This window comes from Salvia splendens, chromosome 22 (assembly GCF_004379255.2).
Source record: "Salvia splendens isolate huo1 chromosome 22, SspV2, whole genome shotgun sequence".
Lineage (NCBI taxonomy): Eukaryota > Viridiplantae > Streptophyta > Magnoliopsida > Lamiales > Lamiaceae > Salvia > Salvia splendens.
This window is the reverse complement of record NC_056053.1, coordinates 3,839,394-3,857,433: the sequence shown is the minus strand read 5'-3', so window position 1 is coordinate 3,857,433 and position 18,040 is coordinate 3,839,394. Positions and strand designations below refer to the sequence as shown.

Genomic DNA, 18,040 nt, shown 5'->3' with positions numbered 1-18,040 from the left:
CAGTTAACCCAACTTTGTATTTAGGATTTTCTATTTATCATAAATAATTTATGATATTATTTACAAAAAAATAATTTGATTATTAAATAATTAAAAATTGCTTAAGTTGGTCAAAATTGTGATTAAAATCGTTGACTATTAAATATTAACGGAATTGTTAACGAAAGACCAATTGTGATCCAATTTGAAATGTACATGACTAAAAAATTCAAAAGATAAAATTTATGACCAAAATCGTAAAATCAGCAAATGTTCAGAACCAATTTTGACCTTTACTCTTTCAATTTCAAAGAGAAAAGTTGAAAAATGGAAATAAAATGTCGAAAAAAATGCAAAATGGGTTTTTAGGGTTTAGAGATTGATGAAATGGAATTTTCCGACTGTTATTTCAATTTCAAAGAGAAAAGTTGAAAAATGGAAATAAAATGTCGAAAAAAATGAAAAATGAAAAGAATTGGATCTTGGGATTTGAACCCGACGTGAATCGAACACGCAACCTTCTGATCTGGAGTCAGACGCGCTACCATTGCGCCACGGATCCTTGGTGAATTTTTTCTACTCTTATGCATATATAAACACTTGTAAAGTTGTTCAAAATAAAATATTGAAACCAGAAATGTTTTGTGCATCTTTTGATTTAATTTATCTGAAGAACAAATCATAAATCCTAAACCAATAATTTAACAGGTTAATGAATGAGATTAGATATTCCCCATTAGACTTTATTCACAATTACATCACACATTAATACATTATCCATCTAAATTTTTTGTATAGATATATATCATCTTAACCGACCACTAGAGATGTGACACTAATTTTATTTAGAAACTTTTGTAATTGTATGGCGAAAGCTCTGGATAAGGACCACGTAGATATTCTGTAGAACTATAGAGATTGATCATTCTCTCTCTCATCTAAATTCATACACATTTCTCTGTATTGAGTTATGCATTTCCCTTCCTCTCTCGCAATTCGATTTGATCGCCTTTTCTGATTGAAGAACTGACAGTGAATCAGTGACACTGTACGCTCTTTACACCCATCGATTTCCGTTAATTTTCTTCCGGCGGTGAGATGGCGCGGATGCTACTGAGCTCTGCGGCGATCGACGCCGGAGGAGTCGGAGAACTGTCCGCCTCCTGGTGGAACGACATCAACGCCTCCGTACAATGGCAAGACGGAATATTCTTCACGCTTTGCGCTGTTTATGCCCTCCTTTCCTCCGTCGCCCTTGTGAGTCGATTGCATATACTGTTTCGGCAACCTTTTTGCAATATTGTGTTCGTGTAGACAGCTGTTTTATTTTTTGTTTGAATTCGGTTTATCCATTATCATGAGCTTCGGTAGCAGATGAATTCTAGTGTTTTTGGAGCAACTGAGCTCAGCTCATTTCATCCTTTTGTAATGTTGCTTGTAGTTATAATTATTTAGTTGTATTCAGCTTTGATACACATTAAGATGTTATATATGACTAATTTTGAGGGGCGTAGGTAAGAAATTCGTTGAAGGGGGCCGTGTTTTCCATATTTAGAGTTCGAGATTTTTAAAAGTCATTTTTCATGTGATATATAGTTTTGTGGAAAGGACTTATGCTCTGCGGCCGCTGATTGCGTAAAATACCAATAGTTTGAGGGTGTTATAAGAAGAAAATAGAAAAAAGATGATTAGATGTTGGTCATTGTAGTAGAGTGGATTAGGCAAGATAATTGTGATTATAATTATGCTCTTATTATAGTTCAATCATGCACGTGGTGGAGGCTTATGCTCTTTTTTAACTTGGTTTAGACTTGTCGAAGTAGTTTTCTGTCCCATGTATGTTCATGTTGTTCTCGACACCCCTCCCAAACCCGCCCATCTTCAACTCATCATCTTGACGTTTTCAAGCAACTCTGTCATCATACCTTTAACCGTTGTATAAGAACGGATCACTATTCGGTGAAAGTGTATAAATCTTTCAACATAAATACACTACGAAACGGTGATTACGGCTAGATGTTGTAATGGAACTTGGAATTTGTATCATGTTGCTTGCAAAAGTCACAACATGAATTTATCTGTCAGAGGTTGTGATGGTCAGTCAATACCCTCTAGACGAAGGGTTAGTGAAAAGTGCTATGTGAAACCACAATGGAAACAAGTAGAGGTGATTGAGTTACGACGTTGAAATGAGGTATACCGTAGTGTCAAGATTCAGCAAGAAACTATGAGATATGGTGGTAAGTTAGTGTTTAAACTGTAAGGAATGCTGTAAAAATTGACAGTTGACAGTTGAAACTCTTACATATTTTTTTGGAGAAAGAAAGTCTACTTTTGTGAGAATAACTTGTTGCATGTAATGAAAGTCTCTTACTGGGGGTGCATTTACATTTTCAGATTCAATTGATAAGAATCGAACTAAGGGTGCCTGAATATGGATGGACTACTCAAAAGGTTTTCCACCTGATGAATTTTGTTGTGAATGGAGGTATTGGAAAATAATCTCCGAGTCATTCTATCTATCGATCTGCATTAATCGTTAAGCTACTCAATTGCAGTGCGTGCTGTTGTGTTTGGATTTCATAAGCAAGTATTTTTTCTGAATATCAAGGTAAAATGGACTTCTTTATCTGTTTATCTTATTTTGTAGTCCTAGATAAGGATCTCTTTTGCCAAATCTGAATCTTATTTTTGATTTTGTGTCCTTGCTAATAACTTACAGTGTTTTCAGCTACATTTTTATAGGTTCCAAGGTAGGAGGAACCTTCATATTAAGAATATAAGTCCTCAGGAACCTTTTTTAATAATGGAAATGCAAGCAGAAAAAAATGATATTTATTTAATGTGTTGTTATGATATTTCAGTTACCTTGTTCGTATATATTTTTAAGAATCTGTTCCGCATGTATGTTTAGCTTTGTATTTATGTTTGTTGTCTTTCCTTGCACATGGTGTGATGTGCAGTTCTATTTAGTTAAGGATTAGTACATAGTATGGGAATGTCAAAAATCAGAGTTTATTTCCTCCTGGACTGCATTTGAGAAAGGTTTATTAGTCCCGCACTAGATAAGTTGTTGATGGACACTTTGTTTCCACTTAGTTGAAAGTATAAGGTGGTCAATTACGTGTATTCCTCCAGTGGGCATAGTGTACCTTTGCCTTGTGCACAGTTACTACTGTTTTGCATTTGCTAATAAAGAGCATTATTGTGCAGACAGTTTCCTTAATAGTACATTTTTAATTTTCTTTTGTTTTTATTTCTTATTTTCTCTCTTTGTTCATTATGAATCAGGCCCTAACTTTGGTACTCCTAGATCTTCCTTACATGCTGTTCTTTTCTACATATACACTTCTTGTCCTTTTCTGGGCTGAAATATATCATCAGGTACACAAGCAGTGAAGTTATTTGAAATATCGTTCAACTGTTTTGGGCTGCTATAGTTTGTAAGAATTGTTGTTTACTTTAGATGCTTGAGAGATCTGAATTGTGTTATGTGAGGTAAAGAATCAATGAAACCTTTGTCTCTGTAAATTGGTCAGGCTAGAAGCATGCCAACAGAGAAATTGAGAATCTTCTACATTTCTATTAATGGTGCAATCTACGTAATACAGGTTAGTCCAAATTCACTGGCTAATATCTTACCTGCTGGTTGTATATTTCCGTGGTGTAAATACTGTCAAGAAAAACCAGCAGCTTCTGTGTTTTGCATACAGTGTCTTTCCAGCCATCAACTGACTAAAACTTGAACTATCTTCCTCCTTTCGTCATCAGTTTGGTATCTGGTTGTACCTTGGATTAGATGAGAACGTCATTATACAATTCATCGGAAAGATATATATAGCAGGTTAATCTCCCTCCAGGTTTTTTGTTCAGTTGAAGGGTACCTTAACTAAAAAGGTTGAAGCCTTTGATTTATTAGGTTGCTTAAGACTGACTTTTGATTCTAGTGGTAATTTCTTCTGATGTTTGCAGTGGTATCAGTCATAGCTGCTTTGGGCTTTGTAATATATGGAGGAAGGTGAACTTAAAGTCTTCTTGCTCGCTGCTTATTGTATATAGCAAAATTAATTTCTTCCAAATGATTTCCCCGAAGTCTAATAACCGAACCTAATTTCACTTTTGCGCTAACTATTAACTACATTCTTTCTTTTATCTTCTTCCAGGCTATTTTTCATGCTGAGACGCTTCCCCATTGAATCCAAAGGGAGGAGAAAGAAACTTCATGAGGTTTGTCCCTTTCTGTTGTACCTAACTGGAATACATTGTATAGTTGATCTAGTTAGTCCATTGTAGGATATTCCGCTATCTAGCAAGATTGGATTCAACGGTACTTAAGGTTGTTGTGTCTTCTGGATCATATGATCTTTCCCCTCAAACATTGTTAGTTACCTCTTGAAGTAACCAATCTTAAAACTTAATAACACTTTAAGTTATGTAGGCATATATAGTAGGGATCAAGGGGAAACTTTTTCTTCTGCAGCAAGTGAATTTATCTGAACAATTATGATCCTTTCAGATGAGCAAATATGAAGTGCACTTGTCAATGACTCAATAGAATGTATTAGGTTTAACATCTGATTATTAAGTTTGATAATAATCCAAATATAGGTCGGTCATTAGTTAGTGGTAACCCTCCTGCTTGAAATCCTCTTTTTTTTGTTATGAAATGATCACGAAAATGAACCATTCAAAAGTGTTCCTAATATCTTCATCAAGATGTTATTACATAACAAGGGATTAGTCTCAGTTTTAGTTTATGCCATTATAATCACTGGGAAGTATGATGTACCCGATTTAATTCATCTTATCATCTTCGTTGAGTAAATGAGTCAGCCTTCTCATTATTACCCATACTATGTTATCTTTGCGCGGCAAAGATGTGAAGGATTCTGAAGGGCTTTCTACTAATTTGGAATGTTATGTCTATATTCCTTCATATATAAGAGTTACAGGTTCTATTCACTTGCACTTCATCTTGACTATGGAATATGGTTGAAATGTAGGATCTGAAATATTTTGGTGACCCTTCATTGGTGAAAGCAGTTACTCATTTCAGATTTTGTTACATACAAATTTTGCTTGGTTCTAAAATAGAACTGTACTTTATGTCCTTATAATTTCATCACATTGTAGTCTTAAATAGCTTAATTAATTTTACTCATTTAAACAGAAGCACAGATCATGAATTTTTAGTTGTTATTCTTTAGAAACTAAAAATTGAGGATTGATCAACATGTCCAAGCTAATCATGTTTATCCTTGATTTCAACTTTTGCTTTGCAATAACTTGAATTCATTTTCAGGTTGGATCTGTGACAGCTATATGCTTCACTTGTTTTGTTATAAGGTGCTTCGTGGTAAGTTATCAAATCGAACTCGGTTTTCCTTTCCATGTAAAACTAAGAGCCTAATGCGTGTCTGTGTATCTACTAAGGGGTGTCTCCATGAAACAAAATATATTTGTACAACCACTTAATTTTCTCCATCCGCTTAGTCTTTGTACTTTTCGTGTAAAATAACTCTCATCATATATAAATGCATCCACGTCTGATATTGCATGGTTATTGTGGTGTGTTACCTACTTCTACTCTGGCCTTGGTATTGACTACTTAGTCTTAATTACTTTCATGAAATGTGTTCTTGCTGCCAAAAGATTTTTCTTTCTCTAGTGTATATGAATGCTTCGAAATGTCTAACTAATATCAGATGATCTAAGAATTCACCCGCTAGTTAATGTGGTGATAACTTCTCTTAACAGCTGCATAACTTGATTTTCTATTGGAATGTTATCTCTTTCACTGCAGGTATTGCTGTCGGCTTTCGATTCAGATGCATCATTGGACGTCATGTACCATCCAGTTCTGAATCTGATCTACTACATGGTACCCAATTTTCTCTAAGATGGCTTCATGTTGGCATTAGATGTATTCAAAGTTGTTCTAATGTAATTTATCGCGCCAACAGCTCGCCGAGATCCTTCCTTCAGCTCTTGTCTTGTTCATTTTGCGCAAGCTACCGCCTAAAAGAATATCTGCTCAGTACCATGCCATCCACTGAAGGCCTGAGTCGCTCACAACATTCATGTCGTTGGTGGTGACATCTGACTGAATCTGGTGCTACTGAAGATGAAGATGAAAATGAAAATCAACGCCTTGAACGAGAAAAAGATGAATGTCTGTCAAATATATTGGTTAAATTTTTTAATCTCTAGTTTAGGTTATTAGTTGTCTAGTAGGAAATTATAGAAATAAGTTGAATGCTAGTGTATTGTTCTCGTAGTTCTCCAATAAAAGCAAAACACAGAGCATCACATAAAGGCTTGTTAGTGGTAAAACCTTGCTCGAATTCAGTTTCGAATCACTCCTCGATTTCGTTCTCTCTCACAAGTAGAGTTCGAAATTCCGTCCATTCAAGAGCCCTGATTCTTAGGTCTCCCACTCGGGTTTTGATATACTTGAACTATATCTCGAGCCTTGTATGCAATATCCTCAAGTACTTGAAGACTACCGTGACGCGAATTAGATCTTCGATTTGATAAATTCATCTTCGACAGAGGTGTGTACATGTTCACTGTGGGGATGTACTATTTCGTGGAAGTCAATAAAACAGACGTGACGTGTATATTCTGATACATCATGAAATCTCAGTTTCTCTTTGAATGAAGTAGGGGAAGAAGCTTAGAGGCTTAGAAACAAGTGATGTTATCTTAATTGTCTACGTAGAGTTAATAAATAATTTGACAGATTCATTAAAAAAAATGGTTCAATCATGATCAAAGCGCTTAAGTAGCTACAAACTGATGTTGTGTCAGCCAGTGAAAGCGATCGATAAACTCAAATGCATTCAATCGGAATCGATCTGGTAAAGAATCTGAAATAATTGTAGAGCAGTGAAATCTGAGGGAGAGAGTGGAGTGGAGGTCCCATGAAAAAAAAAATGGAGGCTTTTCTTGAAAAAAGAAAAGAAACGATTGTCCACCCATCAAATATGCTCATGATTTCTATCTTTGAATGGTTGGAATCATTCCACTTGCTCACTCTCACCCCACTTTCGATTGAAATTTGGTGTCTCACTCTATATATCATTTTCATTATACTAATTTGTTGTTGCTTTTTTAGATAAGAAGCTATTATTATAGATGATAAATTCTAAAATATGATCATTTTTAAATGCATTAACTAGGGATGTCAATGCAGCCCGCAACCCGTGGGCTGACCCGAATAACCCGCCAAATTTATAGGGTTAGGGTTGAAATTTTCTAGCCCGATAAAATTACAACCCGATTAGCCCGCACCCGATTAACCCGCAACCCATTAGGGTCAGACCCGAAAACCCGATGGGCTGGCCCGAAAACCCGATAAAATTTCTATTGTTCTATTTGTTTGACTCCGAATTGGACAATTTCATTGATTATTTTTATAATATAGATAACTAAAAAAATAACATTCAATTTTATATTAAACATATAAATTATATATTAAATTTTTATTAATATAATAATAAATAAATAAATTAGAAACTTCTAATTCATTAATAAATATTTAAATTTATAAACATGTTTTAAAACATGCTTTAAAATATTTAAATTTATGTTTTATTTTACACAAATCTCAAATATTAGTATTTGATCATGTTTGTGTTTGAGTTTAAGTATAAATCTCAAATTTATCATAACTAAATATTTATATTTTATAAATATAACTAATTTTCGTCATTATTGGATTAATCGTATGTTAATTTTATCGGTAGCAACCCGATTAACCCGCTGGGCCAGCCCGAAACCCGAGCGTTTAGGGTTAGGGTTGAACTTTTATAACCCGAAAAAATCTCAACCCGATTAGCCCGCACCCGATTGACCCGCTGATGTGTAATTTTCGAGTTCAAATATTGTATGCAAGATCACTCAAGTTTACTAAAATAACTCTAATATTACAACGACACTGCAAGAATACAGGGTCGACTGTAGTACTTTGAGTGTCGATCCACAGGGAAGGTAAAGATTAATTAACTCCTAAACACAGAAAACACATGCCAATGAGGTATTTTGATTTGAAGATTTTGATTAAAAGATTATGCAAAAACAATTACAAAAGATTAAACAAGCAAGACGAAATAAGAGAAGATCGTGTTACTCCAAACATTCACGGATAAAACGATGATTTATTCTAATATCCAACTCTATCTTATGAATTACGGGACTTCAAAATCAGTTCACAATGCTAGCACTAAACATGCTTGACATACGAAAGCTTAAGAATAGTTGAACACATATTCTAAAAACTTATTCTCGTTAATCTAAGAATCCTACGGGTGCGCGAGAATCAGAGATCAACTACTATTAGCACATGAAATCCATTATCAAATTATCATTTGAACAAATCTAATTGATAATTAATTACCACAATGTTACAACTTATTCAAAGTTAAAGAGACATTCAAATAAGCCTAAAGATCTACTACAAAAGGTGCACCAAAAGTAATAGATTCAAACACTAAAATTGTGATAAAAACGATCATAAGATAGAGAAGAACATAGCATAAATCACATGAACAAATTATCCAATTACATGTTTGGAGCAACACAAGATTTTTAGCCAAGCATAATTAAACTAGGAGCAATTGACAATGGAAGAAGAACCCTATGATTCATGAAGTAAGCTTGAAGAATATTGTTGATAAATTGTTTTAATAATTCCCCCAGCACAAATCGGCACTTCTCCTTTTTCTTAATTCTAACAATTTGTTGAATAATCAATGCTCCCTCACACGTCCCTTTCTTCTCAGCTTTTTTCTTCTCTCCTCTACCTTTTCTTTTTCGTCCCTGACACCTTTTTTCTCTCCCTCACGTCACTTCTCCGCCTTTTTCCCCTCGAAAAAACGAAACTGCAGTATAAACTGCTAATTTGCAGTTCGCTCATCAGCCCGGCCGGGTTGAATTTTTGGGCATAAAATTAACCCGGCCGGGTGACATAAATTCGACCCCTCCTGGATTTCTCATGCCTCGCGAAAATCACCCGGCCGGGTTGAATTATTAGGCATTAAATTGACCCGGCCGGGTGGCCACTTTTGAGAGCTTTCTGCACAGATTTTCACCCTCCGAGCTTCCTTCTTTGTCTCACCATTTACTCCTCTTCCTACACCATAAAACACACTTTTGCAAGCATCAAACTATATAAATCATGTAAAGTTATGAGAATAACAATGTAAATTTGATTCACATCAAATACCCCCAAACTTATTTACTTGCTCGTCCTCGGGCAAGATCATATAAAACACAACACTTTGAAGCTCAACTCACAAAAGTTTTTTTTTTTTTTTTTTTCAAAAGTTTTCAAAAGAATGAATCACGTAGAGACATGAATGACAAAGTCTAAACCCCCAACAATTTCAATCAAGATTTCCCACTCCCATGAACCATCACTTATCAACTTAGAACTTCAAGTCAAGGTACACATCAAAGTAAGTCCAAGCATAGGATCATACAACTCAAACCGTCATCATTGACTCATCAAGCATTACTTACCACATAGACTCGCGGATTTCAAACCAAACTTCTTTAACTCTACCAAGCTATTTACGTACATCCACAAGCATCAACGATTAGGTCCAAGGTCTTCGTTCAAGGTTGTAATGGGGCTAGGGACAAGGTAGGATAAATATGGATGATGAGCTCAAAGGCTACACATTTGAGTGCCAAAATCTTCCCTCCTACACCATCCTTCCAAAGATAGAACAATAACAATTTTACAACCCAACTCACACTCCCCCAAACTTGAGATCTATTCTAGACAAGATTACATCAAACAAATGTCGAAGCTCTATCTTTATTTCATCAACTTATTCTTTCTTTTTCTTTTTCTTTTCTTTTGTAAAGACCTCGACTTTTGCGAATTTAGAGGTCGTCTTTTTCTTTTTTTTTTTTCTTTTCTTTTTCTAAGAACTTCATTCTTTTCACATTACATCGAGTCTAGAGATATCTATACTTTACAATTCACCACCCCACACTCAAACTCAAACCACAAAGCTCAACTTGTATTTAGCACCCAAATAGTAGCAAGGTCAATCGATGAGGCTAAAATTAGGCTTATTTCAGTGGCTAAGTGTTTGGCTAAGTGTTTACACAAAGAATAGGGAATTAAGCTCAAAGTGGCTTCTAGGGGATCATGTGATGGACTAGGCATGTGATCATTTGGCCATAGAGTTTATCCTAGTGCCTTATCCTCCCAAATCGTTAACACAAACGAACGCAAGCACTTCACTCGATAAAGCAAATCAATCCAACATAATTTCCACAAGTCATGCGATTTTCACACTCTCCTCAACTCAAGAAATCGGATGTAATCACGACATGCTTTTTCAAATAGATTCATGCACCCATTCCATTCATCCTAGGCTTCAAAGATCAAGTAAAATCAAGCACGAATTCCCAACCAGAAAGCCGAAGATAAAGCATGCACCCGTCAAATACATTGATTCAAAACACCTTTATCAAATAATACACCCAAAAAATATGCATCAAGCATAAAAATCATTGACAACCCCCCCCCCCCCCCAAACTTGAATGCGTCATTGTCCTCAATGCATGCATAGAAGAACAATTATAAAGTAAAGGGAAAGATAACTCCCCCAAACTTGGCATGAAGTCCATAGTGCATTCGGGTGGGAGGGTGGGTATATATCTCTTTGTGGGTGTGCTTCCTCTTAAGCTCCGACAAAAGTCACATCTCCATGTTGCTCCTACAAAAAGAAACAAAACCTACAAAAAGAAACACTCAATTCAAAATAAATGTTAGAGGAAAGAATTGAGCAAACAAAACCTCCAACAAAAGAAAACAAAAATAAAAGAAAAATAAAACTTGGGTTGCCTCCCAATCAGCGCCTTTGTTTATAGTCGTTGGCTCGACTTTCTTCATCCTTGATCTACACTTTTGGCTCCACCAGAGAAGCCACTTCTCTTGCCTCCATGCCACTTTCAACTCCAACATAAGCCTTCAAGCGTTGGCCATTCACCTTCCAAATAGAATCACTCTTCTGATCTCGAATGTCCACAGCACCATAGGGGTACACCTTGTGCACCACATAAGGACCCCACCATCTTGACTTGAGCTTGCCCGGAAACAGTTTGAGCCGAGAATTGTATAAAAGGACCAGTTGTCCTTCATGGAAATGACGAGGCTTAATGGCTGCATCATGTATCTTCTTAGCCCGCTCCTTGTAGAGATCAACGCTCTCATAAGCATGAAGCCTAAACTCGTCCATTTCATTCATGTCAAACATTCTCTTCTCGGCTGCAGCATCATAGTCCAAGTTGAGCTTTTGCAAAGCCCAATAAGCTTTATGCTCAAGCTCTACCGGCAAATGACAAGCTTTTCCAAAAACCAATTTGTATGGTGAAGTTCCAATCGGGGTCTTATATGCCGTTCGATATGCCCACAAAGCATCATCTAACTTTTGAGCCCAATCCTTTCGAGACGGCTTCACCACTTTCTCAAGCACCCGCTTTATCTCTCGATTAGAGACTTCAACTTGACCACTCGTTTGGGGATGATAAGGGGTAGCAACCTTGTGTTGGACACCATACTTCCCTAGGAGGTTTTCAAACAACTTGTTGCAAAAATGAGTTCCTCCATCACTGATAATGGCTCGAGGTGTCCCAAAGCGGTTAAAGATGTGATTCTTGATAAACTTCAACACCACTTTGGCATCATTGGTTGACGAGGCCACTGCCTCTACCCATTTGGACACATAATCAACAGCTACGAGAATGTACTGTTGCCCATTAGACTTGGGAAACGGTCCCATGAAGTCTATTCCCCAAACATCAAAGAGTTCTACCTCGTGAATGTTGTTCATTGGCATTTCATTTCTCCACGAGATATTGCCGGTTCTTTGGCAACTGTCACATCTCTCTACATAGGCTTTTGCGTCCTTGAAGATCGATGGCCAATAGAATCCGGACTGAAGCACCTTAAATGCTGTTCGACGAGCTCCAAAGTGGCCGCCATATACAGAATCATGACAAGCAGACAAAATCTGAAGGTGCTCATGCTCTCCAACACACCTTCGAATCACTCCATCACTACAAATACGGAAGAGAAATGGATCTTCCCAAACATATGTGCGGGTGTCACTCAAAAACTTCTTCTTTTGGTTAGAAGACAACCCTTCTGGTATAATACCCGTGACAAGGTAGTTCGCCAGATTGGCAAACCACGGCACATATGCTTCCCGAGCTTCCACTTGCAACACTTGTTCGTCGGGAAATTTCTCATTGATCCTTTTTTTTCTCTCATCTTCCGTCTCTTCCAATCCCTCTAGTCTAGACAGGTGATCAGCTACCAAATTCTCGGTCCCCTTTTTGTCTTTAATCTCCACGTCAAACTCTTGTAGTAAGAGAATCCATCTCACCAACCGAGGCTTTGCATCTTTCTTATTCATCAAATATTTGATAGCTGAATGGTCCGTGAACACTACCACCTTCGTGCCAAGTAAATATGCCCGAAACTTCTCAAAGGCATACACTATTGCTAACATTTCCTTCTCCGTCGTGGTGTAATTCAATTGAGCTTCATTGAGTACTTTGCTAGCATAGTAAACGGCATGTAGGACCTTGTCTTTCCTTTGGCCTAAAACGGCCCCCACAGCATAGTCCGAAGCATCACACATTAATTCAAATGGCTTCGACCAATCCGGTGTGATAATAATAGGTGCTTCGACTAGCTTTTTCTTCAACAATTCAAATGCCTCAAGGCATTTCTCATCAAAGACGAACTTGACATCCTTCTCAAGTAAGTTGCAAAGTGGCTTTGCAATCTTTGAAAAATCTTTTATAAACCGTCGGTAGAATCCCGCATGTCCAAGGAAACTACGGATGCCCTTCACATTTGTTGGGGGAGGTAACTTCGAGATCACATCAATCTTAGCCTTATCCATCTCTAACCCCAACTCCGACACCTTGTGTCCCAACACTATACCTTCATTGACCATGAATTGACATTTTTCCCAATTGAGCACGAGATTCGATTCTTCACATCTTTGTAAGACCCGTCTCAAATTTTCTAAGCAAAGATCAAATGAGGATCCAAAGACGGAGAAATCATCCATGAAGATCTCCATAATGTCTTCATTCATATCGGAAAAAATTGCCATCATGCAACGTTGGAATGTAGCCGGTGCATTGCATAACCCAAAAGGCATCCGGCGGAAGGCATACGTACCAATAGGACATGTGAATGTCGTCTTTTCTTGATCTTCCGGGGCAATTGCAATCTGATTATACCCCGAGTATCCATCCAAGAAGCAATAATGAGAATAACCCGCAATTCTATCTAGCAACTGATCGAGAAATGGCAGCGGAAAGTGATCTTTTCTTGTCGCCTTGTTCAATCTTCTATAGTCCATGCAAACTCTCCATGAGTTTACCAATCGAGTTGCTAAGACTTCATTCTTTTCATTGACGGTCACGGTTATTCCTCCTTTCTTCGGTACACATTGCACTGGGCTGACCCACTCACTATCGGAAATGGGATAGATCATCCCAAATTTCAACAATTTTTTCACCTCTTTTTCCACCACTTCTTGCATAAGTGGGTTCAACCTTCTTTGTCTTTCTCTTACCGGTTTAGCTCCATCTTCCATCAAAATTTTATGCATACAAATTGCAGGGCTAATCCCTTTGATGTCAGCAATGGACCATCCTAGAGCCTTCTTGTGTGACTTCAGTAGCTCTATCAACTTCAATTCTTCTTCATCATTCAACATCGCCGATATCACAACCGGTAAAGATTCACCCTCACCAAGGAATGCGTATTTCAGATTTGTCGAGAGTGGCTTCAATTCTAGCTTTGGTGGTACTTCGATTGAAGGTTTCACATCTGCCGTGAAAGTATCCACCACACATTCATTCTCGAGACTTGGTTCATCAACTTGAGAATCTTCTATTTCATCAAAATCGACTTTAAGTGTCGCACCATAGTCTCTCTCCAAACTTCCTTTATCATACACGCTTCCTTCTATTCTTGCCGAGCAACACATCTTGTCAAAAATGCACTTGTCGAGGACATCAACTCTAAAACACGCTTTTGCATCACTAGGATGCTTCATCGCTTTCTCAACATTAATGGTCACTTGCTCACCATTAATTCTGAACGTGACTGAGTTGTCCTTTGCTCCAAGCAACACATCTCCCGTGGCGAGAAATGGTCTACCAAACAGAATTGGTACCTCTTTGTCCTCGGGCATGTCCAAGACTATGAAGTCAACGGGGATGATAAATTTGTCGACTTTGACCAAGACATCCTCTACTATTCCAGTGGGCTTCACGATGGAATGATCAGCCAACTGTAGAGCAATGTCGATGGGCTCCATTCTGTTCTCCAATCCAATGGCACGTGCAGTTTTCAATGCCATCAGTGAGATCCCCGATCCTTGATCTAATAAGCATTTCGTGAAGATTGTGTTACCGATCTCACAAGGAATCACACAACTTCCCGGATCCCTCTTCTTCATTGGCATCATTCCCGAAATCAGTTGTGAGCAATTCATGCTCAAGGCCACTATCCCCTCATCTTGAAGTTTCTCCTTATTTGCCATCATGTCCTTGAAAAACTTGGAGAACTTGGGGAAATTAGTGAAGAGGTCCACCAATGATACATCCACATTCACTTTCCGGATCACGTTCATCATCCACTCAAAGCTTTTCTCTTTTGGAGCCCTCTTCTTCCTCTTTGGTGGATATGGTGGAGGAGGAATGTGATCGGGGAAGTTGAACTTGCTTTTCGGATCTAGTGCTGGACTTGTCGTCATCTGTCTCTTTGATTCCATCTCTATTCTTTCCTTTCCTTTCTCTTCTGCTAAAAACCTCTCACTTACCTCGGATTCTACACCATGTTCCTTGCTGCCGGATGCAGCCTGTTCTTGACCATGTTGGGCACCATGCACCAACGCGGGACTTCCCTTACATGCCTCATCCGCCCCTGCGTGCGAGGAATGCAAGCCTAACATCTCATCCGCCCCTGCGTGTGAGATGCCGGAAGTACCTTGGCCGTCCATTAATGGTGTAGAATCCAACTCACGACCACTTCTCAACGTCACTACCTTACACTGTTCATTGCCTCTCGGGTTGGGTACAGTATTACTTGGGATAGTGTTAGGAATCCTCGTATGTGATGCCGTAGCCAGCTGTCCAATCTGAGTCTCGAGATTTCTCATAGTAGCCTCCATCTGCCCAAACTTTTCCACTGTCTTGTCCTTGAAATTTTCGTTCTCCTTTTGACTCTTAGACATAAAAGAGAGAATCTGTCCCAACTGATCTTCGACTGATGGCTTCTTCTCATAACCCGGGGGTTGAGTATTGTTCCTCCATTGATTACCCGAGTTGTTGCTAGGACCAGCTTGATTCCATCCCGTTTGTTGAGGCCTCCAATTTTGCTGATTGTTATATTGGTTGCCTTGATTGAACCCTTGGCGATTGTTGCCAATATAGTTCACATCCTCCACGGGAGGTCCTTGAAGACTTGGGCACTGATCAGTATGATGCCCGCCTTGGCACAACCCGCATCTCATCACCGTCACAGCTTGGGGTTGAGGAGTCAGTTGAAGAGATTTAACTGCCTTTGTCATCGACGACATTTGAGTGCTAATGTCCGCCAGTTGAGCCTCAATTGCGGTCACTCTTTCCGCATCCTTTGTAGCACCAAATGTATCTCCTGCTCTATCAGCCCCTCGCCTTGGATTGTGCCAATTCCGTTGATTGTTGGCCAGCCTTTGAAACAAAGCCCTCACCTCATCGTGAGTTAGATCATCTAGGTTCCCATTCGAACCTGCAGTCACCAATCCTGTGCCTTCACTGTTGAGTCCCTTGTAGAATTTCAAAAGGTCATGCCCCGGAGCTAGTCCGTGACTTGGGCATTTCCTTATCAATTCCGTGAATCTCTTCCATGCTTCCGCGAAGGACTCGTCATACTTCTGTCGGAAAGAGGTGATCTCCTCTCTCAACTTCTCAATCTTCATAGGAGAATTGTATTCCAAGAGGAACAACGTCTTCAACTCTTGGAACGTTGCTATGTTGTAGCCCGGGAGTGAGTCATACCACGCTCTTGCGTTCTCCCTCAACGAGAACGGAAATAGGGCCCTCTTGATTCGATGATGCTCCACATTTGGAGGTCTATGAGAATTTGTCAGCTCATAAAAGGCATTGAGATGGCTCACCGGATCTTCCTCATCTCGTCCATGGAAAAGATTTCCTCCATTCACCAAACTAATGTAGTGAGGTGGAATGTTGACATTGTCATTTGCGTAGGCAAACTCCCCCGGGTGCTCAATTCCCGACCTAAGAGTGTCGCCAAACCTCACCACGGGTGGTGGAATCTCATTGTTCTCAGCCATTGATTCACCGTCTGAATCCTGATCCCTTTCTTCACCAAAAAGTCGATTACTCCTGAATGGACTCGAATAGTCCGGGAAGATCTCAAACTCTGACCCTCTAACCTTACTTCTTCTTTGATAACAAAGTAGTCCAAACGGTGGTGTACCTTGTGACCGTGTGTGCATTCACTGTTTTTTTTTTTTTTTTTTTTTTTAAAAACCTGCGCAACAGAAAATACACCAAGCACAAACACACTATATTTCCTATTACCGAAAGCGAGACCTCTCGACAACTTCGGGGTAAGTCCTATAAAAAGTGTGTGCTTAAGTGAAACTAACTACCTAACTAGAATTAAGAAAATGTCACCTAGAAAATATACTCCTTCGTCTTCAAGTCCAGACGTGGTAGATAGCTATCACCTCCAAAGAAAACGAAATGAGTACCTACAAAATAAAAAGAAAGATCAAATAAAACACAGAACACAAACTAGAAATTAAACAATCTATTGCCTTCCCCGGCAACGGCGCCAAAACTTGATGTGTAATTTTCGAGTTCAAATATTGTATGCAAGATCACTCAAGTTTACTAAAATAACTCTAATATTACAACGACACTGCAAGAATACAGGGTCGACTGTAGTACTTTGAGTGTCGATCCACAGGGAAGGTAAAGATTAATTAACTCCTAAACACAGAAAACACATGCCAATGAGGTATTTTGATTTGAAGATTTTGATTAAAAGATTATGCAAAAACAATTACAAAAGATTAAACAAGCAAGACGAAATAAGAGAAGATCGTGTTACTCCAAACATTCACGGATAAAACGATGATTTATTCTAATATCCAACTCTATCTTATGAATTACGGGACTTCAAAATCAGTTCACAATGCTAGCACTAAACATGCTTGACATACGAAAGCTTAAGAATAGTTGAACACATATTCTAAAAACTTATTCTCGTTAATCTAAGAATCCTACGGGTGCGCGAGAATCAGAGATCAACTACTATTAGCACATGAAATCCATTATCAAATTATCATTTGAACAAATCTAATTGATAATTAATTACCACAATGTTACAACTTATTCAAAGTTAAAGAGACATTCAAATAAGCCTAAAGATCTACTACAAAAGGTGCACCAAAAGTAATAGATTCAAACACTAAAATTGTGATAAAAACGATCATAAGATAGAGAAGAACATAGCATAAATCACATGAACAAATTATCCAATTACATGTTTGGAGCAACACAAGATTTTTAGCCAAGCATAATTAAACTAGGAGCAATTGACAATGGAAGAAGAACCCTATGATTCATGAAGTAAGCTTGAAGAATATTGTTGATAAATTGTTTTAATAATTCCCCCAGCACAAATCGGCACTTCTCCTTTTTCTTAATTCTAACAATTTGTTGAATAATCAATGCTCCCTCACACGTCCCTTTCTTCTCAGCTTTTTTCTTCTCTCCTCTACCTTTTCTTTTTCGTCCCTGACACCTTTTTTCTCTCCCTCACGTCACTTCTCCGCCTTTTTCCCCTCGAAAAAACGAAACTGCAGTATAAACTGCTAATTTGCAGTTCGCTCATCAGCCCGGCCGGGTTGAATTTTTGGGCATAAAATTAACCCGGCCGGGTGACATAAATTCGACCCCTCCTGGATTTCTCATGCCTCGCGAAAATCACCCGGCCGGG

At 38.4% G+C, this 18,040-nt stretch overlaps 3 protein-coding genes and 2 non-coding genes across 5 annotated transcripts; 2 read left to right on the top strand and 3 right to left on the bottom strand.

Annotated features, from left to right (window-relative positions):
• Window positions 1-469: 469 nt before the first annotated feature.
• TRNAW-CCA lies at window positions 470-541 on the bottom strand. The gene has a single exon. It is a non-coding gene; the product is annotated as a tRNA-Trp (tRNA).
• A 302-nt stretch (window positions 542-843) lies between these two features.
• LOC121787435 (tobamovirus multiplication protein 1-like) lies at window positions 844-6,294 on the top strand. The gene is made up of 11 exons (XM_042186153.1): window positions 844-1,236; window positions 2,377-2,467; window positions 2,538-2,590; window positions 3,271-3,363; window positions 3,519-3,590; window positions 3,751-3,823; window positions 3,952-3,997; window positions 4,143-4,206; window positions 5,282-5,335; window positions 5,783-5,860; window positions 5,943-6,294. Exons 1-11 carry the CDS (start codon window positions 1,078-1,080, stop codon window positions 6,033-6,035), a joined length of 876 nt encoding a protein of 291 aa, XP_042042087.1. The 5' UTR covers window positions 844-1,077; the 3' UTR covers window positions 6,036-6,294.
• A 4,546-nt stretch (window positions 6,295-10,840) lies between these two features.
• LOC121786109 lies at window positions 10,841-13,769 on the bottom strand. The gene is made up of 3 exons (XM_042184645.1): window positions 12,563-13,769; window positions 12,007-12,145; window positions 10,841-11,883 (listed from the first exon to the last, which is right to left on the bottom strand). Exons 1-3 carry the CDS (start codon window positions 13,737-13,739, stop codon window positions 10,899-10,901), a joined length of 2,301 nt encoding a protein of 766 aa, XP_042040579.1. The 5' UTR covers window positions 13,740-13,769; the 3' UTR covers window positions 10,841-10,898.
• A 77-nt stretch (window positions 13,770-13,846) lies between these two features.
• LOC121787916 lies at window positions 13,847-16,364 on the bottom strand. Its single transcript, XM_042186760.1, has 3 exons — window positions 15,017-16,364; window positions 13,905-14,893; window positions 13,847-13,852 (listed from the first exon to the last, which is right to left on the bottom strand). The coding sequence occupies exons 1-3, from the start codon at window positions 16,362-16,364 to the stop codon at window positions 13,847-13,849; spliced, it is 2,343 nt and encodes a 780-aa protein (XP_042042694.1).
• Window positions 15,871-15,977, top strand: LOC121788119. The gene has a single exon (XR_006047571.1). It is a non-coding gene; the product is annotated as a small nucleolar RNA R71 (small nucleolar RNA).
• Window positions 16,365-18,040: the final 1,676 nt, after the last annotated feature.

What these genes read in the sequence shown, in the direction of transcription:
- LOC121787435 (XM_042186153.1), top strand. Translation starts at nt 1,078, where the DNA reads ATGGCGCGGATGCTACTGAGCTCTGCGGCGATCGACGCCGGAGGAGTC. An exon ending in TTTGTAATATATGGAGGAAG is followed by an intron (nt 3,998 to 4,142) that starts GTGAACTTAAAG and finishes ATCTTCTTCCAG; the next exon opens with GCTATTTTTCATGCTGAGAC. An exon ending in GGAGAAAGAAACTTCATGAG is followed by an intron (nt 4,207 to 5,281) that starts GTTTGTCCCTTT and finishes ATTCATTTTCAG; the next exon opens with GTTGGATCTGTGACAGCTAT.
- LOC121786109 (XM_042184645.1), bottom strand. Translation starts at nt 13,739, where the DNA reads ATGTTGAATGATGAAGAAGAATTGAAGTTGATAGAGCTACTGAAGTCA. An exon ending in ACATGCCGTTTACTATGCTA is followed by an intron (nt 12,146 to 12,562) that starts GCAAAGTACTCA and finishes GTATTATACCAG; the next exon opens with AAGGGTTGTCTTCTAACCAA. An exon ending in CATGAGCACCTTCAGATTTT is followed by an intron (nt 11,884 to 12,006) that starts GTCTGCTTGTCA and finishes CTATGTAGAGAG; the next exon opens with ATGTGACAGTTGCCAAAGAA.
- LOC121787916 (XM_042186760.1), bottom strand. Translation starts at nt 16,364, where the DNA reads ATGGCTGAGAACAATGAGATTCCACCACCCGTGGTGAGGTTTGGCGAC. An exon ending in ACCATTAATGGACGGCCAAG is followed by an intron (nt 14,894 to 15,016) that starts GTACTTCCGGCA and finishes AACATGGTCAAG; the next exon opens with AACAGGCTGCATCCGGCAGC.